This window comes from Octopus sinensis, unplaced genomic scaffold, assembly GCF_006345805.1.
Source record: "Octopus sinensis unplaced genomic scaffold, ASM634580v1 Contig18323, whole genome shotgun sequence".
In the NCBI taxonomy this organism is placed as follows: domain Eukaryota; kingdom Metazoa; phylum Mollusca; class Cephalopoda; order Octopoda; family Octopodidae; genus Octopus; species Octopus sinensis.
Window position 1 is genome coordinate 7,501 of NW_021835744.1, and position 24,458 is coordinate 31,958.

The 24,458-nt window shown below is 37.1% G+C and overlaps 1 protein-coding gene across 3 annotated transcripts in view; it reads left to right on the forward strand.

Moving 5' to 3' along the window:
* The window catches only part of LOC118761882, a 23,164-nt gene extending 1,574 nt beyond the window's left edge, over positions 1-21,590 (forward strand). For 2 of the 3 annotated variants that reach the window (XR_004997709.1, XM_036500054.1), the window contains exons 2-3: positions 17,308-17,396; positions 20,270-21,590. Coding sequence is in view for 2 of the 3 variants with exons in the window: in XM_036500054.1 (XP_036355947.1) it covers positions 17,308-17,396; positions 20,270-20,488 (308 nt within the window). In the remaining variant the exon portion in view is untranslated. Of the gene's footprint in view, positions 1-13,389; positions 13,430-17,307; positions 17,397-20,269 lie in introns of those variants that run through there. The other variant, XM_036500053.1, reaches the window with a different exon arrangement.
* The last annotated feature ends 2,868 nt before the right edge of the window (positions 21,591-24,458 follow it).

Genomic DNA, 24,458 nt, shown 5'->3' on the forward strand with positions numbered 1-24,458 from the left:
AACCTAATATAAAAACAACCGAAATCTGCGAGGGATCAGTTTCTGACTGAAGAATGAAGGCTTTGAATGACCCGTTTGTCTTTTTGTTTCGTCCTTCGTGTATTTCACGTTATTTATTTATTGTAAAGGTTTATTATATATAAATATATGTAAGTATGTATGTACATATATATATGTGTGTATATATACAAATTATATATATTATATATATATATATATATATATATATATATATACTATATATATATATATATATATAGATATATATATATATATATATATACATATATTATATTAAATAGAGATAAAAAACCACTATTTAGGCAAATCAAACAGTGAAAAACATAAGCCAATACATAAAATGATTAAAAATATAAAAGTTAAAATTTAAAAAAAATTTAAAATTATAAAATTATTAAAATTTTTTAAATTTAAATTTTTTGAATTTTAACTTTTTATTTTAAATTTATTTTATGTATTGGCTTATGTTTTTCACTCTTTGATTTGCCTAATAGTGGTTTTATCTCTAATATAATATAATATAATATAATATAATATAATATATTTATACTGTAAAATTGGATTTAATCCTAAATCTAATATTTCCCTGTAAGTTTGGATTTATTCCCTAATATTAATATATTAATTTATATATATATATATATATATTTATATATACATATACAGACATAGAGAGAGTGTGTCTGAGAGAGAGGGAGAGAGATAGATAGATATATATGCATACAAATATACATGTATATATCTGTTTATGTATGTGTGTTTATCTTTGGACATTTCTCTAAGACCGTTACTGATTTACCGCCCAACTAAAATGCGTCTTTTGTGTGCTCATGTCCCATATCCTAGCGTTGAGTTAATAGAAACTTACTACAATACATACATGACTGAAAAGAATATTTTAAATGAACCCCCAAAGTTCAGAGTTTGGCATAAATATCTATAAACCTGTTAAGCCGGACCATTAACATGGCTGCAGTTTAGTGAAAATGTACATACATATGTATGAGTAGGTGTAACATAACATAATGTGTTATAATATAATATAATATAATACAATACGATATATATATATATATATAGGCGCAGGAGTGGTTCCGGGTTCAGTCCCACTGCGTGGCATATTGGGCAAGTGTCTTCTGCTATAGCCTCGGGCCGACCAATGCCTTGTGAGTTTTAAAAAATGCTCACACATACAACATCCACATTCAACAACAATGAAAAGGCTGGAGTTGGATAAACTTCATCTGCAGACCGACATAAAAACCTCCATTGAAAACGAAGGAGCTGCAGAGGAACAGTGGTTAATAAAAAAAAAAGAAATCAAACAAGCGCAGGAGTGGCTGTGTGGTAAGTAGCCTGCTTACCAGCCACATGGTTCCGGGTTCAGTCCTGCTACGTGGCACCTTGGGCAAGTGTCTTCTACTATAGCATCGGGCCGACCAAAGCCTTGTGAGTGGATTTGGTAAACGGAAACTGAAAGAAGCCCGTCGTATATATATATATATATATATATATATATGTATGTATGTTTGTGTATATGTTTGTGTGTCTGTGTTTGTCCCCCAACATCGCTTGACAACCGATGCTGGTGTGTTTACGTCCCCGTAACATAGCGGTTCGACAAAATAGACCGATAGAATAAGTACTAGGCTTACAAAGAAGCCTAGTACGTACAAATTTGTAAGCCTGGGGTCTTACAAATCCTGGGGTCGATTTGCTCGACTAAAGGCGGTGCTCCAGCATGGGCGCAGTCAAATGACTGAAATAAGTAAAAGAGTAAAAGAGTAAAGAGAGAACCCATAAATGTTCTATTCATATGCAAATAAGAATAGAACAGCTGTCTCACCCATTGATCCATTCATTTATCGATGATAACGGCATTCTCCAACACGATGCTAAAAAAATGGCAGAAATACCGCAGAAACAACACTGACTCTCTTAGGGATCCCCCTGATATTGACGTAAGGATGTAAACGAAGTCGATTCCCAACGTAAAATCTCGGACATAACCTTCACTGCTTCAGACATCATAGAAGCAATAAATGACGTCAAAAACTGATGGATTCCGCGTTAGTCTCCTGAAGGAATGTAGACACTAACATGCAGTCCCTCTGACCAACTGCTGGAGAAATTCTTTAGATTCAGGTTATATATCGAATCAGCTTCGATTCCAGTCTGTTATCCCGGTTTTCTAACAGGGAAACAGATCCCCCGCAGTCAACTATCGCCCAATCTCACTCACCTCCCATATCATTAAATTGTTTGAAAGGGTGGTAAGATCAAGGATAGCTGACTACCTGGGCGAGTCACAAACACCTAAATTCAAACCAGCATGGATTTCGCTGCGGCAGGGTCTGTCTAACACAGCTCTTACACCACATCGATGATATACTTAAAGCCTTGGGAACAAGTTCCAACTCTGATGTCATACATCTTGACTTCAGTAAAGCGTTCGACAGATTTGACCATGATATCCTACTGTTAAAATTGAGAATTGTTGGAATCCGTGGAGAACTTCTACAGTGGTTTGAGTATTTCCTGGTGAACAGAATACAACATGTTGTGGTCAATGTAATCCACTCAAGACCCAAAAAGTCACCAGTGGTGTCCGTCAGGGCACTGTCTTGGCCCCGCTCCTCTCTATAATCTATATAAACGACCAGCAAAAGTCGTTTATATAGACCGGTTATCTTTTGTCACATATCTGTGACCTCCTCAGCGACACTTTTCGTCCTCGTAAGTGCTCTTGCTGTGCCTATTCTATTGCGCATATATATATTTATATATATATATTTATATATATATATATATATATATTATATATAATATATATATATATATATATATATATATACATATATATATATTATATATATATATATATCCATATATGCATACTACACACACACACACACACATATATATATATATATATATATATACATATACATATACATATATACGCATATATATGTATGTATGTATGCATGTATGTATGCATGTACGTATGTATGATTAATTCATGTTTCAGGACGTAGGGAATTATTTGCTGAGGTATTTGACATTATTTGCGGTATTTTTTGATTTCCACGCGATCTTTACCAGTGATTTCTTTCGGGATACTGTTCAATGAAGCAGCTTTAAGGGAGGTAACTAACACGTGTCACAATGCTATTCTGTGATGTTAGCTTAAATTTCGTTGCGTGTGAATGACATGGGGAACAAGATTTAGTTATTATGCGAAAATAGTCATGATGGTGTTGTAGAGAATAAATTCTGTCGTTAAAGGAATCGAGGCCTGTCGGTTCATGTTGTTTTCATTTTATCTATTTGTCTTCTGGTGTGTTGCAATTCTCATAGATTTTTACTTTGTGTAAGGAGAACGCAGACACTAGAATGTGATATGTACAAAATGTAAAGATTGAAGGAAGATATCAGGATTGCTGATTGGAATGCAAGAAAGAGTCATGTGCACATCTTCTGGGCCACATAAGCTTCATCGTTGATGCGTGCACTTTATATTAGGTTATCAACATTTACACTTACTAAGGCGGTGAGCTGGTAGAAACGTTAGCACGCCGGGTGAAATGTTTAGCGGTATTTCGTCTGCCGTTACGTTCTGTAGTGATCCGACAACGGTGCGCGCGCGCGCGCCTTCCATTTGTATTTCGCGCGTGTTGGTACCTTTACCAAGGCACAGAAAGGAAGGGCCCTCTCGCGCATGCGCGAACCACCGGTAGCACGACCCTATTGCCTACGTAGCAGTTAGCGAGGCAAGGGGGTCGTAAGACGTTGACTACCAGCGTCCAGCAAGCCAATGACTTGGGACCCAGCGATTGACGGCGACGGTCACGCATATATTCTCTCCGTCAGGATTAGATTCTAGCAGTCCTTTGGCCGAAGACTTTTAACCAAAATTGTTGCAGACCAACATCGTCTCCATTGTTCGACGCCATCTTGGACCCTTTCTGTTTTCATCGGCTGGACATTGTAAATATTACAATCTATGAACTTTCAGCCTTGCGCGCCCAGAATCAAGGACATCAGATAACACACTTATTGTTATTGTCAACAAGAAAGAGAATAAAGTAGTTATATATATTTCACGTCTGCGTCTTGTTGTTTCTGACTTGTAGAATTCTGGATTATTAAAGTAACGGCTAGTGAGAGATTGCTTTGTGCACCCCAAAAGTCCACGAGGATATTCACCTCACACGTTAAGTTCGTTTCAGTTCTGAGTTCAAATTCCGCCGAGGTCGAATTTGCCTTTCATCCTTTCGGGGTCGATTAAATAAGTACCAGTTACACACTGGGTCGATATAATCGACTTAATCCGTTTGTTTGTCCTTGTTTGTCCTCTCTGTGTTTAGCCCCTTGTGGGTAGTAAGGAAATAGGTATTTCGTCTGCCGCTACGTTCTGAGTTCAAATTCCGCCGACGTCGACTCTGCCCTTCATCCTTTCGGGGTCGATAAATTAAGTACCAGTTACGCACTATGGTCGATGTAATCGACTCAACTCCTTTGACTGTCCTTGTTTGTCCCCGCTATGTTAATAAGCCCCGCCTGCGTAATAAATATTTCGTCTGTCTTTATGTCCTGACTTGAAATTCTGCCGAGTCGATAAATTTAGTACCAGTTGCGTACTGGACTCGATCTAATCGACAGGCTCCCTCCCCCAAAATTTCGGGCATTCTCCCTAGAGTAGAAAAGAATATATAATAAATATCCTTTTTTCAGCACAAAAAAACCCCCACCTAAAAACAACTAACCGATAATTGTCCTTATTTACATATTCAACAGAACGGAAAACTCAGTAAAACGCAAATAATATATACTAAATTACTTAGTTTATCAGAGGGGAAAAAATATACATAATCTTTCTATTCAAGTAAAAATTTATATATTTATTAAATATAATATCTATTTAAAAAACCAGAAATACGTACTTGGAAATAAATGTTTTGATCAAAGTATGGCATTATTACAATTATTCATTTATTATTGTTACTATTATTATCATTAATTAATATATTCAGAAATTAAAATTTGTTTATAAATGTATAATCATTTGGTATAATTAAGATAGCATATCTAAAATTAATATCTAATATTTCTACTGGCTGTTAAATAATATTTATATTCGTAGTTTAATATTAATTTTAAATACGCTATCTTAATTATATTAAATGATTATAAATTTATTAATAAATTTTAATTTATGAATTAATGATAATAATAATAATGATGATAAATGAATAATTGCAATAATGCCATATTTCTGGTATATATTTTTGGATTTTGTAATCGTTTCTTTATTTATAAATATATACTTTTACCTGAATGCTATGTAAGTGCCAATCCCATGGTTAATATTATATTAGCATTATTTATAATTGATATTTGTTTTCTTTGGGTGATCATGAATACATAAAAGTAACACAAATAAATAGTTAGTTGATATACTGGAAATAATTAAGTCAAAATTTGATATTTTATGTGTTTATGTATACGTTGTTAGTATTATATTTTATCAAAAATGAACAGGGACTTAAATACATTTAGATTAATATTATTGGAAGTATAAAAAACATTTTGGCCGTTGTAAACTTCCATACTTCTTTTATCCGTTTAAACTTCGTTGTTCGTTTATATATTTGAATTGTCAATGCGTACTCTATGATAATATAGCGATTTAGAACCAGTAATTTGCTACTTAACAGTCATTGCACATAGAATTCCTTTTGTCTTTTTGAACCAATGCCCTGAAGTGACTTATATACATAGATAGGTATTGTTTATGGATCAAATATTGTATATAAGTCGAAATATATTGTTGGCATCATTTTTTTTTTATGTGATGTTATCATACAATTTATGGAAACTATATTATATTATAATGTAAATAAAATTGTGAAATGTATTTCTCTATTTAATTTATTAATTGTAATTTATAGTAATTCCCCTAAATCTGTGCTATTCAACTGCTGGTGAATTGGTTGTTTTACATCCCACTGAAGGAATTGCTTTTTTCCACGTTTGTTACATTATATATTCAAAATGTGACCTCGTGTGTACCGCTGGCGATTTTTTTCCTCTGTCTTCCCTTCTCTGGATCTTTCCTTCTCCTATGTTTCCGACGAAGAGCTCCGTTCGAAACGTTGAACCCTCCTTCTTTCCTTCTCTCCTGAGCATCCAATAATACTATATTTGTTCCAAGTCCTCACGTTGTTGTGTTTTTTTGTGCTTTCTTGTTTGGATTAACTTTATATATATATATATATATATATATATAATATATATATATATATATATATATACATATATATGTGTGTGTGTGTGTGTGTGTGTGTGTATACGATGGGCTAATTTCAGTTACGGCAACCAAATCCATCCTGTGAGTGGATTTGGTTGCCGTAACTGAAATTAGCCATCGTATATACACACACACACACACACACACATATATATATATATATATATATATATATATATATATATATATATATATATATATATATATATATAAGGCTACAGCAGAAGACACCTGTCCAAGGTTGCCGCGCAGTGGAACTGAACGCGGAGCCATGTGGTTAAGAAGCAGGCTTCTTACGACACAGTCACGCCTGGGTTTGCTCGTCGTTTTCTTATTTACTTTTAAAGATCTATCAGTAATTGTGTGCCTGTCGGTGTAGATTTAGAAACTAAAATCCGTCGGTAAACGACAGCGAATGTTCCAGTCCATCCGCTCAACGGAACAGCCTGCTCGTGAAATTAACGCGCAGGAGATTCAGCGATAAATAGAATGTTACAAGACAGGCCCTTTGAAACACAAGACTACTCATTTATACCAGATGAGTTGACTGGAGCAACATGAAGAATAAAGTGTCTTGCCTAAGGACACAACCTGCTGCCTGGTATCGAACCACTCGCCTTTACCAGTATAAGCATTCCTTCTATAGATATAATCATTCTTTTCTTTAATTGATTTATGTTTTAAAATTTTTTATGCAGCTTTAAAAAAACTTAGGTCTTGCTCAAGAACACAACACGCAGCCCGGTCCGGGATTCGAGCTCACAACCTCACGCTTGACGCTCTAAACACTGAGTCATGCGCCTTCACTATAAATACGAATATATATATATGTGTGTGGTGTATATATAATACATATATATATATATATATATATACATATATATATATATATATTATATAATATATATATATATATATATATATATATTATATATATACATGCAAACATACAGTTAACACGACTTTTGTCCTTAGATACAACTGTTTATTCCATTTGCTTACCTCGAGAAAGTATGGAAAATGGTTAACATTTCCTTCAAGCACACACATTCAAATACATACACTCAAACAGTCGCATACACATCCGCACACGCACATACAATCTCCTCTCCACCGCACACATTAAAAGGCCTCCCAAATTTACTCTATAGCTCGCTTATATTAACATATCCTGTTTGCATCTCTCTCTATGGAGTTCATAATGAAAGTACCAATCCTATGCGATACTCCTGCCGAATTTTATGAACGTAGAGTCCGGATGTTGCGTTGACTGTTCCGGTTCTATCTTTTCTGGAGTTCAAATCCTGCTACGGCCTACTTCGTTGCTTAATTTAACACAAAACATGGCTTTAAAACTCCATACGGCAACTTGAATTTCATAAGCCGTGTCCACTCTTAAAGGTGTTTTGACCAGACAATCAGTTTGAAGATGCTTTCCTTCTTCCGTGTCCCTTCAGTAACGAGATCTCGCTGAAGGCTTATGTGCACTGCTTTTCCGGTTGTTTAAAGGATAAAACAGTGAAAACTTGTGTCCTTACTCCATGACAGGCAAGTGTCCAGTGCTCACATCTTCCGTCAGGGACCTTCAGCTATATCTAAATTGTTTTGTAATATTTTCTCTAATCGTATCAACGTAAATCTATAGAAATATTAGGTTATCAAGAAAGTTCTTGCGGTTTTTAACTTTTAAATTCAGATGGACATATCTCGGCTCAAATAAAACTTTATTAATTGAAATAAACACCAGAATCAATACACTTTTGCCAACGTCAAACAAGTTTCTATATGCCAGTAGCGTAAAAATTCTGTGTTTCCGTCCATAAAGGGTTTAGCTTTGGGGCGTATCTTAAAACCCAATACCTGCTGACTTAGGGCTTCTGACCAAGGCGTTTTCTTTCGCTAGGGGTTTCACGAGTATTAGAGACAGCGATGTAGAAATTATTATGCATACCAGAAGAACAGTGATGTTCAACAAAGGTTCGGCATGGGTCTAGCAATCCGACCCCACGGGCTCTTTGACGTAGCGATGGGAACCTACAACAGCGCTGAAGTATGCGACCTGATTGGGTTGTATATCGAGGATACCCTTGGGAATAAGTTCCCCTCTTTCCTCTTTGTCCTCTGCAGAAACGACGCCTTGGCTATCTATTGGGGAGCAAGCGGGCATACACTAGATAGGCTTAGGAAAGACTTAATCAGCACGTTTGCCACCATGGGTTTGAAGTTCACCATAGCAGCCAACCTCACAGCAACGGACTTCTTAGACGTCACGCTCCTCTTGCGCTTCGGTAATTGCGCGAGAATCCTAAAAGACTCGCTCGAAGCAGGGAACATCCTTAACTATAGAACGGAGATTTTCAGGCCATCTTTACATTTTAGGAAATTCCTGCTGCTGTTTCGAGCCCACAAGATGGCGGCACAGCCAGAAATAAATATCCAATGGCAAAGAGAGGTAATCCCCTACTGTTTACCTTGGTAACGCGGTTTTCCCCCCTCCATATTTAGAAGAGGTCTTAGGTCAACATGTTTTGGGATCTGAAGATACGTCATAAAGCTATACCCTTAATGGAAGGGAACCCATGGTAATCCTGTAAACCAGCTTTCTCCACTTTTAATATATACTGCTTTACATCTTAGAATGTGCTTATTTTTTCTACATACCACCCTTATATATATATATATCTATGGGACAAGAAGACGAGATAAAAAAGCAAACAAATTGAAAGGAGTTTTCAATGTTTCGAGCATGCGCTCTTCTAGGATAGATGACGAGAGACAAAAAAATAAACGTATCTCAATTAGACAATTTCGATATGCTCAGATACATGCATGAGATAACTTTAATTGAGAGAAAAGCAAATGTCTAATTTTTCAAATACACACAAGTTAACTGCAAATATCACAGATACAAAACAGTTTTCATTTCCATGGAGCCTTCTTGACTTCTAAATACAGAGAAAGCAAGCAGAATTTACAATACGGAAACATCAAAGTCCCATGTCAATTAACGAGCAGAAGAACTGAGGAGCGACAAAGAACACAAGAAAAGACAGAAAAGACTTTGGAGTTAGCAACAAGAATGGATCCGGTAATTTAGTACAATTGTTTCATACTACAACATTTTATTAAAAGCTGTAAATATTACAGCAGATTTAAGATGCTGAGTAATCTTCAGCTAATTTTATATAAGTTTTCCAATAATATAAAAGTTTTCAAATCAATTAATAACATCTTAGAGAAGGTAAATATACAGATAAAGATGTAGATATGAATCTTAGGAACATGAGATCGTGTGGTTCAAATAATATAGGATACAACCTAAAATGGGATATAGTTAGAAGGGCAAAACCTTATAGAAATAGTAGAGTAGGCTGTCAACTCTGTTCTATGGAAACCTATGAAATTGTTAAGTATCACACAAACACACACACACATCACACACACACACACACACATACACACACATTGTGCATATATATATATATATATACATATATATATATATAATACATATATCTATATATATATATACATATATATATATATATTATTTCTGTGCTTGAGCACAGCCTTTAGTCGAACAAATCAATGCAACCTCTTTATCACCTGTACGTACAATCATGCGAACTGCGACGAAATCACTCGCGAGAACTCCTCCCAGGGCCTGTGTCAGTTTCACACTCATCGACACGACATCGTTGCTAGGGCTTCTGTCTGAATTGGGCAAAAATGGATTGATTTGATAGTTAAGGGTCAATTTTCCGGGCATGGGCATGCAGGTGCCACATGCTTTCGGTCGAGTGGCAAAAGAGGGGTTTGCCACATGCTCACATCTTAATTTGGCTAACTAATAAAATCGAACTAATGACATTGACAAATTCATTCCGCTGAGATTCCTGACCCCGATGAGGACCCCGAACTGTACGAAATTGTCCGCACTACCATGGTACACGGGCCCTGTGGACCAAGTTACGCCAACACACCATGCTGCAAAAACGGATTAGCCTGCTCAAAGGGGTTCCCTAAACGGTTCACTTTGGAGACTCAAACAGGCGGCGATGGGTATCAGCTGTACAAACGAAGGAGTCCAGCCAATGGAGGCCGACGATTACGGTTGGGCGACATTAAGTGGACAACAGCTACATCGTCCCCTACTGTCCTCTCCTGTTGAAGATATTCAAATCCACGTCAACGTTGAGTTCTGCAGGTCCATCGGGTTAATATAATATGTCTGCAAATATATCAACAAGGGTAGCGATGCTGCCATGTTCAGCATCCAGAGGACCACCAGTCGCGACGAAGTGTCCAATTATTTGGCAGGCCGGTACCTCAGCAGCAAGGAAGCGTTTTGGCACATTTACGGCTTTCCGCTCCATCAGAGATACCCGGCTGTGGTGCAGCTTGCTGTACACTTGGAAAATGGACAGCGCATTTACTTCACAGAGCAAACTGCTGCGCAAGGTAGCCACCAACCCTAAAGACACAACGTCGACCGGTTTCTTCAAATTATGCCAACGTGATGACTTCGCTCGAACGCTTTTGTACACATAGGTCCCATCGTACTTCGTGTGGTCTAACAACACCTGGGTTCGACAGAAATCCGGCCAAAACGTCGAAGGCTTCCCAGGCGTCAAGTTTGACTCCTGCCTGGGACGAGTTTACAATATCCCACCAAACCAGCAAGAATGCTTCTACTTCCGTCTCCTTCTACAACAGGTTCCAGCAATATACGTACCGTCAATGGGGTTCTGTGCGACACCTTCAGGGAAGCATGTATGAGACTTGGCCTTCTAGAGGATGACTCCCAGTGGGACGCCACTATGGCAGAGGGCGCTTTACTACAAACGCCTTCGGCCCTACGACATCTTTCCGTAATCCTTCAAAACTGTCAGCTTAGTGACCCACTAAGTCTCTGGATGAAATACAGGGATGACATGTCGCAGGACTTCTTACGTACGGCTCAGCAACACTGCCCTTCCTTCGAGATCACGTTCGCCAACTTCATTTACAATTTTGTGCTTATTCAACTCGATGACGCTGTCATCGATATGGGTGGCTCTGCTTTAATGGAGTACATCCTTCCACCACCCACACCTGAACACGCTAATGTTATGTATGCTGAATTGTTACGCGAAACTTCCTACTGCACCAGTACGTCCAAGATAATGAACCACGACTGCTTCCAGACCAGCGCATAGTCTACAACACCATCGTAGACTCTGTCAGACAGCAACGTGGGGGGATTTACTTCCTTGACGCACCTGGCGGCACTGGCAAAACCTTCGTCACGAAACTAATTTTGGCGGTGGTCAGACGCAACATGGACATTGCCCTGGCTGTAGCTTCCTCTGGTATCGTGGCCACGTTGCTTCCGGGTAGCAGAACGCCCACTCTGCCTTCAGACTTCCGCTCGATCTGGCAAAGTCTGAGTCACCTATATGCAACATCGCCAAGAACTCAGAACAGGCCGACATTCTGCGCAGATGCAAACTCATCGTATGGGTCGAGTGCACTTGAAGCTATTCGGTTTTATTAGTTAGCTACTTGAAGCTATTCCTGGTGATGTCCACGTCTACAAATCTATAGATAGGACAGCAGACCACGCCGAGCTTGCCGATTATCCTGTTGAATTCCTGAATTCACTTGAACTGCCAGGCCTGCCGCCACACATCCTGAAGTTAAAAGTCGGTGCGCCCATTATGCTCATCAGGAATTTGGTTCCACCTAAACAGTGCAACGGCAAACGCCTGGTTGTGAAACATTTGGCACCACATTTAATAACGGCCACAATACTTACCGGTTGTGGGAAGGAAGAGGACATCTTAATTCCACGCATACACCTTCAACCGTCGGGCGCTGACCTACCAATCCACTTCAGGTGTCTTCAGTTTCATGTTAAACTCTGCTTCGCAATGTCCATCAATAAATCCCAAGGCCAAGCGCTACAAGTCGCTGGGTTACATTTGGGCGAACAGTGCTTCGCCCACGGTCAACTCTACGTGGGCTGTTCACGCGTTGGGAGGCGCAATGATGTATTCATGTTTTCGCCCAAAGGGACAGCTTGGAACGTTGAATACACATAAGTATTCGAGTGAAGAGAAGACATTGCAACCTACACATGCGCCTTCGTTCCCTAGAGGGAAAGGACTAGATCGGGATTAATCGTTGCCAACTACGGTCTCTTACATACCCGGGCAACGCCGGGCTATGCTGCTAGTATATATATATATATATATATAATATATATATATATATATATATATTATATATAATAAATATAATAAAATGCAAAATGGGGACAATGGGACAGAACGCAAAGCATTCGGACAACTAGGTGATACAAAAGGGGACGACAAAACATCCAGATAGACGATACAATAAAAAACACGGACGGGTCAATCGAAGCCTTTATCTTCAGTCAAGAACTGGATCATCCTCGCAATTTCGGCTGATTAATCTTAAGATTGCTCCAATCTGGCCGTCCCCAAGGAAAAACTAAGCAAAGAGCATGACGTCTCTAATATTTTTTTCTGGACTAGTGGTGTACATTCACTGGTAGTATTCCATACGGTTTCACCATTTTGTCCGCAAATTCTGCACTTTCCACTTTCTGATGTGCTATCTATTCTGCATTTGATGTAAATGGTTCTTAAAATCAGTTTTAATCATCCATCTTTTTTCTCTTTCTGTCTTATCTTCAACATCCCATTGAAATTGTTCATACATTCCTTTCTTTATCCATCTATTTTCAGTTTCATTCATTCTCAAGTGCTTGTACAGTGCTTTATCTTCCATCCTACACAAGCCTGGTCTTTTTACTTCCAAGAATAGCAGTTCTGTGGCATGTTTTACATATCATGTTGTTTTCTTCTGCTCTAATGCTGTGTTCGCATCCAATCAGTTCTTTTCCCCCTCTTATTCTTGGTGCATAAAGACTATCTCTGTCATTTTTTGGGTGGAGTATTCCATATCTAGTTAGCAACTTTCTTGTCATTTTGTCTATACTGTTTAGTTCGTCTACAGCCGATACGATTACTCCTGCTCCATATCTAAGGAGTGAAACCGCCCAGATGTTGATAGCATCAATCGTATTCCGTAAGTTTAATTTTGATTTAAGGATTAGTCTCAGTTTGCGCAAGTACACCACCTTAAATTTTTCTGTCATTTCTTTCTCCATTAATTTATCCATTTCCAATATCCCCAAGTACTTATAGCCCGTCTCTTCTATCTGTTACATAAGCTCTCCCAACGGTACCGCTAGCCCATCCGTACACTTAATTTTGCTTCTCTTCAAGACAAACACATTCTGATACACTGACAGTATACACCGTATCAACAAGGGAACTGATTTAGGATTCAGCTTTATCATAAAGTTTGAGGTCATCCATGAATATGAAGGGGTTGACTCTTTGTTGGAGGCTCTTGAATAACGTACACAGCCTTTGCTTTCCTCGGAATCAGTGTTAGTGGTATCATGCACATTACAAAGATCAGTGGGGACAGGAAGTTCCCTTGGAAGATGCCTGATTTCTATTTCCCTAAACTTCTGTATGCTGTCAGTTCCGTTCTCCACTTCGCTATACTTTTTCCAAGCAAACGTTCAACATTCGATGCAATACCAAATAGGTTCATACATTCCATAATCCAAGAATGTGGGATCATATGGCATACCTTACGATAATAGATCTATGACATGGGTAAGTTAGTTTTCTTCCTCTTGCAGGCTATTTTGTCTACCAGGAGTTGATCCTTGTTACCTCTGCACTTACGCTTGCAACCCTTCTGCTCATGTAGCAGGACTCCATTTTTTCCAGATGTTCGTATGTTGACTCTGCGTCTATTCCAGTCAATAATTTCCACATATGGAGCATGCAGGATATCGGCCTCTAATTGTCTACCGTTTTGCCTTTTACGATGTTTTTCAAACACAGCACTATTCTACCCATTGCAACCACTCTGGTATTACATGGTCGGCAATTAACAAGCTGTTAATTTGTGCAGCTATTCGTGTATGACATTCACTAAGCTTTTGATCAAGTAGCCTTGAACCCCATCTGCACCTGGGGCCTTCAAGTTGCCTATGTTTTTGTTGATCTTCTTCACTTCCCTAACTGAAATGACTAGATCTGCCTGTTGTGGACACACTACTGTTTGCTTCAGTTTTTGCAACCATTTAGCATCCTTCTTGTGCTCCTTGTCTTTGCTCCAGATGTCACACCACAACCTTTGACTTTCAATGTTATATAGTATCATCTTTTCATCTGTACACTCTCCATTTATTTCTTTGTAGAATCTCTTCTGATCTACACAGAAATAAGCTATTCTGCTGGTATTGCTTCGTTTTTCTTTGCACAACGAGACGCTGTTTCAGTGTCTCCATTACCAATTTCAAGCTCTTTCTTTCAATACCCATACTTTCTGTTCAGTGCCCTGTATTTTTGTTCGCTTTGATGCTCCCCCATTCGTTTCGGTCTAACACAGAAATGTACTTCGAGAGCATATCAAATCCCGCTTATATTCTACCATGGATCTTTTCTTTTGTCACTCCCAATATATTTCTTTTTCTTGACATCAACACCCACATTTTCTGCTACAACAATACTTGATCAAATTATTTGTTTCTGTGATGTTCTTTGTTATGGTGTGTTTCAGAATTTCATTCACATTTTTCGTTTCTTGATTCAATTTCCAATGTTCAGCCTTTTAAAGGTTGCAACTAATGTCGCTGTCGTTCTTCTGTGGCGTTGCCTTTATTCTGTTGTAGATTGCCTTTTTTCCCATCTATCATGTAAACAATAGTTTTATTGTCTTCTTCGAGACCATCTATATGTCTCTCATCGAGTAAGTGGTGCTCTTTTCCAGAAAATGCATCATCACTATTCTGCGCTGGTCCCCAAAACTGTGAGTATCTTCTTGCTTGCTGAGAGTTGGGCACGCGCCTTCTTTGGAGGGGGTGAGTTATCATGCTTCCATTGCTTCAACTGGACTTTAGTATCAGGATCAGTGATTGACTCATGTTTCATCCTGTGTGATAAGTCTGTTGAAAAAAGCCTACTCGTTTTCTTGGCACATTGCCAAAATTGTCTGGGAGCACTTGACTCGTTCCTGCTTCTGAAAAGGTGTGAGCATCCGGGGACTCCATCGAGCAGACAACCTCCGCATGTGCAAATTGCTGTGAATGATTTTGTCCGCGGACCCTATACTTATCTTCACTTCTTGAGCGAGTTACCGAATAGTTATGCGGCCATCCTCCAAAATAGCGGAATCCACCTTATGATATCGTCATCAATGGCGGAATGCGGTCGTTCAGGAACAGGAGAAGTTTCCACCGATGTCCGACCACATTGGAACTAGTGATGCTGGAGCTTGACTAAGTTGAATGATGGTGAATCGTCACCATAAACTTCTTTAATTTCATTGAAAGTCTCTTTTGGTGTAAGACCTTTCAAGTATAAGAACCTCGTCAATGAAAACTGCCTCCACTATAACACCTTGGTCCACTTCAGCAGCCGTAAAAGATAAATGAATGCTAGTGGAACGGTGCAATTTACAATGTGACATGTAGAGACGAATGATTATACATGTATAAGTTCCGTTTCCTGCAGTAGCGGGAAGGGGGTCAGAGAAAACCGTAAATGAACGCTCCTCGTAACGTATATATAATGATAACTAACCTTATAACTAACTCCACAAATTATCTGGACATAGAATGCGATATTACCTAAGAAGCTGCATAGTCATCACAAATTTCAACAATAGAAAGCAATAGCAAGCAACATGGAAACGAACTACCAGATATTAGCATCAGACAGAGACATAACTACTAAATAAGATCAAGCTTTGAAATATTTTTTGATGTCTTGTTATTTGCACTGCAAACACTCGATGTCCGTCTATTTGGCGTTGAACTGTTAGTGTAATGAATCGTTGTGACTTGACACTTGATCTTGCTAATCTTATTGTATACATAAGTAAATATAGATCTGTAGCATATCTCAACCGAATAATCCACATAATTAATCTCATTAACATTCTTACTAATTATGCTAGTCTCAAACTCCCAATGGTAAACTGTAAAATAATAATCATTCTTAGAAATATTACATTTCTAAATATCTCAGAGAGATATAAGCAGTAGTGGTACGATGGAGTAGTTGTATACTGTCAACTTAATGTGACAGTCCCATGAAGGGAATCACACCACTGCTATTTAGCCCTAGAAAGCAGCAACGCTTCCTGTCGGCCTTGACACATTTCAGAAATTATAATTTGGAACGAAAATATCATCTTTATATCTACGACAGGCACTAAGCTGCCTAACTAGACTTAATGTTTTCTTTTTCTAAATCTCTAAGAAAGTACAAGTCGGCTAAAACAAGGTCAATAATTACTCCCATGGTAATGCCTCTAAACTGCCTAAGTACTTTACTATTAAACGAAACATTTCCATTATATGATACTAATTTTATTAATTTTTCGAAATTATCATTTTAATTATACACTAGTATGAACACATTTTACTTTGCATTTAACATAAACGTTCTCTATTCTTTATCGAATGCAAAAATTCCAATATCTACCTAATGCTCAATAATAAACTAAGCCTGCTAGAACTGCTCTAAGCTCATTGCTATAAAAATCCCTCTCCTACATGTATTACTCTTTACTCCAGCTCTAAACCTCAAGCCAATCACTATCTACTGTATTTTATTACACAGACCTCATGATTTTATATAGTTTATATGATTATAATATCATAACATTATTACGATCCCGGCAATAAAGTTTCGGTCTGTATTTTCGCTGAAAAGCTTTCCCTTCATTTTTATTTTCACTAACAAATGTTTTGATTTGTGTCATTTTTATTGCCGAGAAAGATATGAATATGATATTTTCATATTCCACTAGATTTCTAAGGTATCTCACTTGATGTTTTCTTAAAAATAAAAATTCTATTTTTCTTTATATTAAAGCCCAATGTGATATAACCAAAGGAGATTGCGTCGCATATACAAGGGGATCGTATTACTGTAGAACAAAAGTAAATTGTTACAGAAAACCGGTAAGTTTAGTAGTATTAGTGTTATTTTATATCATTTAATAGAATAATATGATACAGCTTTTACTCTCATATTTTGTATGTTCCATCATCCTGTAATAGTTTTAGATTCCTTCAATAGAGTGCGGTTTCTTATTGCATTGTGAGTGCTATTATATGCAATTATCTGTATGTGATCATGTACACACATGCTTGAAATACTGATTCCGTTCTGTAAATTACCATCACAGTAAAGAAGACAAAGAGGACCACGATGCGTATTCTATAAGAAAACAGAGAATGACTTAGAGCAAGAGAAAATATGTATCAATTGATAACTATGATTAATCAATTTTAGGCAGAAGTCATTAGGAAAGTTTTATCAAAGGCTACATACTTTTAAGAAAATATATAACTAATAATATGAATTTTAAATATGGAAAAAATAAAAAATTTGAAATATTTCAAAATGGATGCCTTTTGTTATGAAAAAAAAAACCAACTAAAAAGCAGATGAAGTTAACATAGTTAACATGTTTCTGTTTATAGCATTCATCTGATAATTTTTATATCATACCCAATACTAAACTTTATTCTTTTTCTGATTTACTTAAATTTCATTAAGTGATGGGAATGTCACCTGTATCATCACATATATATATATATATATATATATATATATATATATATATATATATATATATATATTATATATTATATATATATTTATACACATGTAACAGTTGCACACTCGTGATGTCCCGATGCAATTTATGCCTTGAAGAAACTCAGGAAATCATTGCACTCAGAAAAAACGTGATAAATACACAAATAGACACTCCGAGGTGATCACATCAGATAAACATAGACGCAAAACATTGTTTCTGAATTTGAAAGAAAAATGCATTTTGGAACGAAATAACATCAACCACCCTTAGTATATTAGAGAACAAGGAAAGAAGAAACCAATGGTTAGATGTTAAACAATATACAACTGTAATAGCAGAAACAAATAAAAGGTCACTCTAAGAAAAAATTATTTATCAATTCGGGCAACGAACTCCAACAGCTGATGGCTGTAGTGGCTGTAACGACTGACCTGTTTACTTCAGACTTCATTGAAGATAGTGATGCCATAAATGAGATCGAACAAAGGAATGTACAGACGGAATAGCAAAATAAGCCCAACATCACCAGACACACCGCCATCCCCATATAACTGCCGTTCCTCCCTCTCTTTCCAGCACTTCGTCCCTCCTCCACACACACAAATACACACCTAAATAGCCACATAAATTAATGAACCTTCGTACTGGTTAAAAGGGATAAACAGCCCTTTGTTAAACATCTATTAATGTTATATCACCTGAAGAAATGAATCCATGGACGTGATTTACCCGAGGTCCACGAATATCATGAACTACACTGTAATCGTGTCAGGAATACGGACGGCGGTCTTAGGAGGCATGTGATTTGTGGAAGCGTGTGTAGCGATGTATTAAATGCTTATAAATTTCATCCACGCATTATTGCTATTGGTACTGTATTTATCCTATATTATATCGGTACAGCTCGATGCAACACTAAAATCTGGTTATACACACACACATATATATATGTATGTATATAGATAGATAAAACTTTGTTGGAAAAAGATGCGTGGTGTTCAATCTTATAATAATATAAATAATTATATATATATATATATATATATATGATGCATATATACATACGTATATATAAATACTTACATGTATATATATATATACATATGTGGGCACAGGACGTCACAAAACGTAAACAACAAAATATCCGAAATACGAATACACGGAATATGAACTTTTTTGCGGACAACAAAAGAAACAAATGGAAAACAAGACAAACAACATAAAGAGCGACCCTTCATCAGTTGTCGGCTATATATATATATATATATATAGACAGATAGATAGAGTGAGAAAGAGAGAGAGAAACGGCCGATAACTGATGAAGGGTCGCTGTATGGTGTATCTCTTGTTTTCCATTTGTTTCATGTATATAATATATATATATATACCTGCTTATGAATATAAGTGTGCATTTTAGAGTATAAAATTTATAATGGACCTCAGTTTTGAACATTGTGAAAGATTTATTCTCCACGCAGTAAAAGTTGACAAGTTGTTTTCTGCAATGTCAAGTTCTCAACAAAACTTTAAAAATATATACGTGTGTGTATTCTCTTCTATGAATGTTATATCTTTAAATTATCCCAGTACTACTAGGTACTTCCCAGCGGCTTTTCAGTGAGAAAATATACCAAATGGAAGGACTCACAAATATTTGCAAACTTCAATAATTCAAGAATATATGATAAAAATGAAAAACCTGAAAGTCTGCAATGGTTAAAGGCACCCATTTTCTCATTGTTCTGAGAAAGAAACACACTGGATAAAGTGGAAACAAGATAGACATGGGTGTAAAATCTTTGATCATTGGTCCACGGAATGAATGCTGAGTGATGGCTAAATAACAACAATGGCATTAAAAATGCGTCAATAGATGTGAAGAAAATATATGCGTAAATAAACTTGAGAATCTGTTGTTTTAATCACTAATCAATTGTGTTGTATGTCTTACACCGAAATTATGCGATATATAATAAATTAATGTTCAGGGCAGACAATGGAGCAGCGTAGAAGCAAACTGTTTGCCAACCGATCCTAATATACGGATTAATTCATTTCTCATCACTGAAATTGCTAATGCTCTTTACAGTGTATAAATCATAACGCTATCTTAATCTATAGCTTTTTATATAAATTAGATACTATCTAATATTAACGAATCAATATTATGTATTAAGAGAATTACTCAAAGAAATGTTTTAATAATGTTGATGTATGATTTGTTTTCAGACAGTTGTAAAGATTATGAGAAAGTTGACTCGTTTGGGAAAGTCCAGAAATACCAATGTAACTGTAAACACCTTAGTGACTGTCAGTTCAGAAACTTTACGGAATGTAAAAATGGATGCTTACCTGGATTTAAAGAGCCATATTGTCAAAAGCGTAAGTAAAATGATTGTTAAAATTTTAAGTAAAATAATAGCAGGATTGCTGAAGATTACATTCTGATATACACTATTTAAATTACAATTTCATTCAAAGTGAGTTGTCCGAACATACAGCTACGCATTTCTGATAATAAGTACAATTGTTTAAAGCGTGAGTTTCTTTCCCAACATTTTTATTCTGATTAACTAAGTTTTACCAAGACGCGCAATGATATTAAGGCATAAATATGTAAGAAATATATAAAAATTGGAACCCCTTTTAGACTTTATTAATATAAGACAGTTTGAGATATGCAGAACAGCATAACATTAATAATCTTGTTTCCATAAAACAACAGTTTAAATCCTATAAAAGAAAAGATGTTACACTATTATTGTATACTGACAAATAACATTTAACACATTCTTGAAATATACACACGCACGTGACATCACATACACCCATATATACATAACACACACAAACACACATATACGCAACTTCCATCCCTACGTCCTGCTGAACTCAGACTCCGAAAGCCCCATACATCATAAAACCACCCTACATCTCATCTATCCCCGGTTTCATTATACTATTGCTTTCCACCATCTTTACTTGGTTCTATCACTTATCTTCTCCTCCTCCTCCTCCTCCTCCTTCTCTTCACTCATCCTCTCCTAATCCCTTCATCCCCCCACAACTGATATTCAGCCTTGACAATGCTTGCACGTTTTCCACACTCACCGGATCCACCTCTGTCTCCATCACTAACCATTTGTCATTCTCTTTTCACAGAGTTGCTAACTTACCATTACTTGCCTACACTTTCTGAATTTCTGTCTCTATTCTTGCTTGTTCCTTGAGGATAACCCTTAATTCCTCATCACCATAATTTCTTCCTTCGTTTTCATTAGGGGTAGCAAAATATCTCTCCTACATCAAGACACTCGTTCCTGTCCGTTATCATACCTCTGAGCATCTGACAGAAACCACATCCCTCAATACTGTATCCCCACCCAAAAAAAGAACCCAGTACATTATAAATTGCTTGGTACAAAGCGGGACAACCAATCATAGAATACATGCCAAAGCAGATACTGGAGTGCGATGCTGTTTTCAGTCTCGTAATATTCTGCGAAACATACATACATGCTTATACACATACATAAGAGCGTTTTTGTTATTTATTTATACGACAATTATTTGACGAGAAACTGGCAGAATCGTTAGAGCGTCGGAATAATTAAAAAAACCTAACCTTTTAAGGCGGCGAACTGGCAGAATCGTTAGCACGTCGGGCGAAATGCTTAGCGGTATTTCCTCTGCCGCTACGTTCTGAGTTCAAATTCCGCCGAGGTCGACTTTACCTTTCATCGTTTCGGGGTCGATAAACAAAGTACCAGTTTCGCACTGGGGTCGATGTAATCGACTTAATCCCTTTGTCTGTCCTTGTTTGTCCCCTCTATGTTTAGCCCCTTGAGGGCAATAAAGAAATATATATGACAATTATTTTTCTTCTATTGTATAGCTGAAAGGCGCCTGTCCATTTTAAATGTATAATTCTGTTTCTGTTGCACTTGCAGTTTTTATAATGTTACATTCGTCCGATAGTAGAGAGACCCTCTCTGTTATTTATATTTTCGTATTGTAATGTACCATCATTTTCTCTGCTTTTGTTTTGTTGATGTATACATTCGTTTGATTTTCCTGGAGGCTTAATGCTTTTCCTTTAAGTCCCTGGCACCTTGTTGGATTCGAATAGTCTCGGTATTAAAGCGGTGCGAATCTATAATGACCTTTAAGAAACCGACTGATGAGGAACTTTGCTGCGAATGGCCCGTCTATCTTGATTCCGTCCTGTTTACATCTTTTTATGTTATTGTCTATGGTATCACTCATGTTATGTTATCGTCTATTTTTGGCATGTTGTGTTTTCTTCGATTCCACCTGTTATGTTCTTTTTGTTCTGCCTTTGATTTATATATAGTATTCCTCTTAACAGCTTTCACATGATGGACAGACAAGTTATTAGTTTGAAGTTGTCGACAGTGTTTTCCGTTGATGCTTCTTCCTGGCACAACATTATTTTGCCTCTGGTCAACGAACCTGGGAGTTCTGTGTGGTTTTCAATTAATGTGCTTAAACGTTCCGCTATCCTTTCGTTGCACTCTGTAAATTTCTTCATTCAATCAGATCTGTCAAACTTCTTTTGATGAAACTGCCAGTATCAAAGTATCAAATTTTGCTCAAAAAGTACCAAAATTTTAATTTGGAATATTTTGCCTATAAATCAACTGAAATGCACAATATATGTTATTTATAATATACAGGTCTTTATTCTAAAGTGATCTCTTTTTCTCTTTAACTCTTTTATTTTACTTGTTTCAGTCATTTGACTGCAGCTATACTGGAGCACCGCCTTTAGTCGAGCAAATAAATCGACCCCAGGACTTATTCGTTGTAAGCCTAGTACTTATTCTATCGGTCTCTTTTGCCGAACCGATAAGTTACGGGGACCTAAACACACCAGCATCAGTTGTCAAGCAATGTTGGGGGAACAAACACAGATATACAAACACACACACACACACTCACACACACGCGCGCACCCACCCACACACACACACTCACACACACGCGCGCACCCACACACCTACACACACACTCATATATATATATACACATACATATATACGGGAGGCTTCTTTCAGTTTGCTTCTACCAAATTCACTCACAAGGCTTTGTCTGCCCGAGGCTATAACAGAAGACACTTGGCCAAGGTGCCACGCAGTGTGACTGAACCCGGAACCATGTGGTTGGTAAGCAAGCTACTTACCACACAGCCACTCCTGCGCCTACACATATTTAATGTACTGTGCATCCCTGTTAAACTAACATTCAGTTGAATTATAGGAGAATCAGATTTCAATAAAAATCTATAATTGATGTCCCTAGGGTAGAGCTCTAGAACATGTTTACTAATCAGCTATGATAAGCTACGCCACGCGACAACGCCAGCTACAATACGAAGACGATTTGTCAAAGTATTTGTAAATCTATCAATTTATATTATTTATTTTACTCAGATGCATATTCGTTTATTTAAAAATAATATAGGGACAGTTCTTACGCCCCGACTAATGGAATTAATTGTTTGTAATACTATTTTTAGCAATAAACTATTGCCATAGACAACGGTTTGGTCCTGAAGAAGCGAATTGAACAGGAAACTGGAGAGGGCATGGAAGAGTGATGGTAAACGAGAAATGGGAACAATCCCCGCTTTCCCGGTATTACCGGCCAACTCATTTATTTTACTCAGATACATATCCTTGTGTTAAAATAATACTCAGACATACCTTATTCACCCAGTAATCGTATTAATAGTTTGTAATAGAAATTTTTAGTGATTAAACTATTACAATAAAGGTTAATAAAATATTTAGTGGCTTAATTGCACCTAACTGATTCTAAAATATGTATTTTGGGAACGGGAATGGGAGTGAAACTAAAACGAGAACTGAACAGGGAACGGGACAGAATATGAAACAGTGTAATGGGAACGGGGATATGTAATGGGAATGGGAATATGAAACAGTGAAATGGCCATGCTGCAGCACCGTCTTTTAGTCAAAGAAATCGACCCAGCACTTATTCTTTGTAAGCCTGGTACTTATTCTATCGGACACTTTTGCCTAAACGCTAAGTTACGTGGACGTAAATACACTAAGATCGGTTGTTCAGCGATGGTGCAGGGACAAGCACAGACACAAACACACAAATATATACGTGTATGTATATACGACAGGCTTCTTTTAGTTTCCGTTAATCAAATCCACTGACACGTCTTTGGTTGACTTGTGGCTATAGTAGAAGATATTTACCCAAGGTTCCACAGAGAGGAACTGAACCCGGAACAATGTGGCTGGAAAGCAAGATTTTTACCACATAGCCACACCAGTGATTTATTGATTATTAATTGATGGGTTTATATTCAATTGTGGTTTATGTTAATAAATTGGCTTTATTCTTCGTTATTGGTTGAAACAAT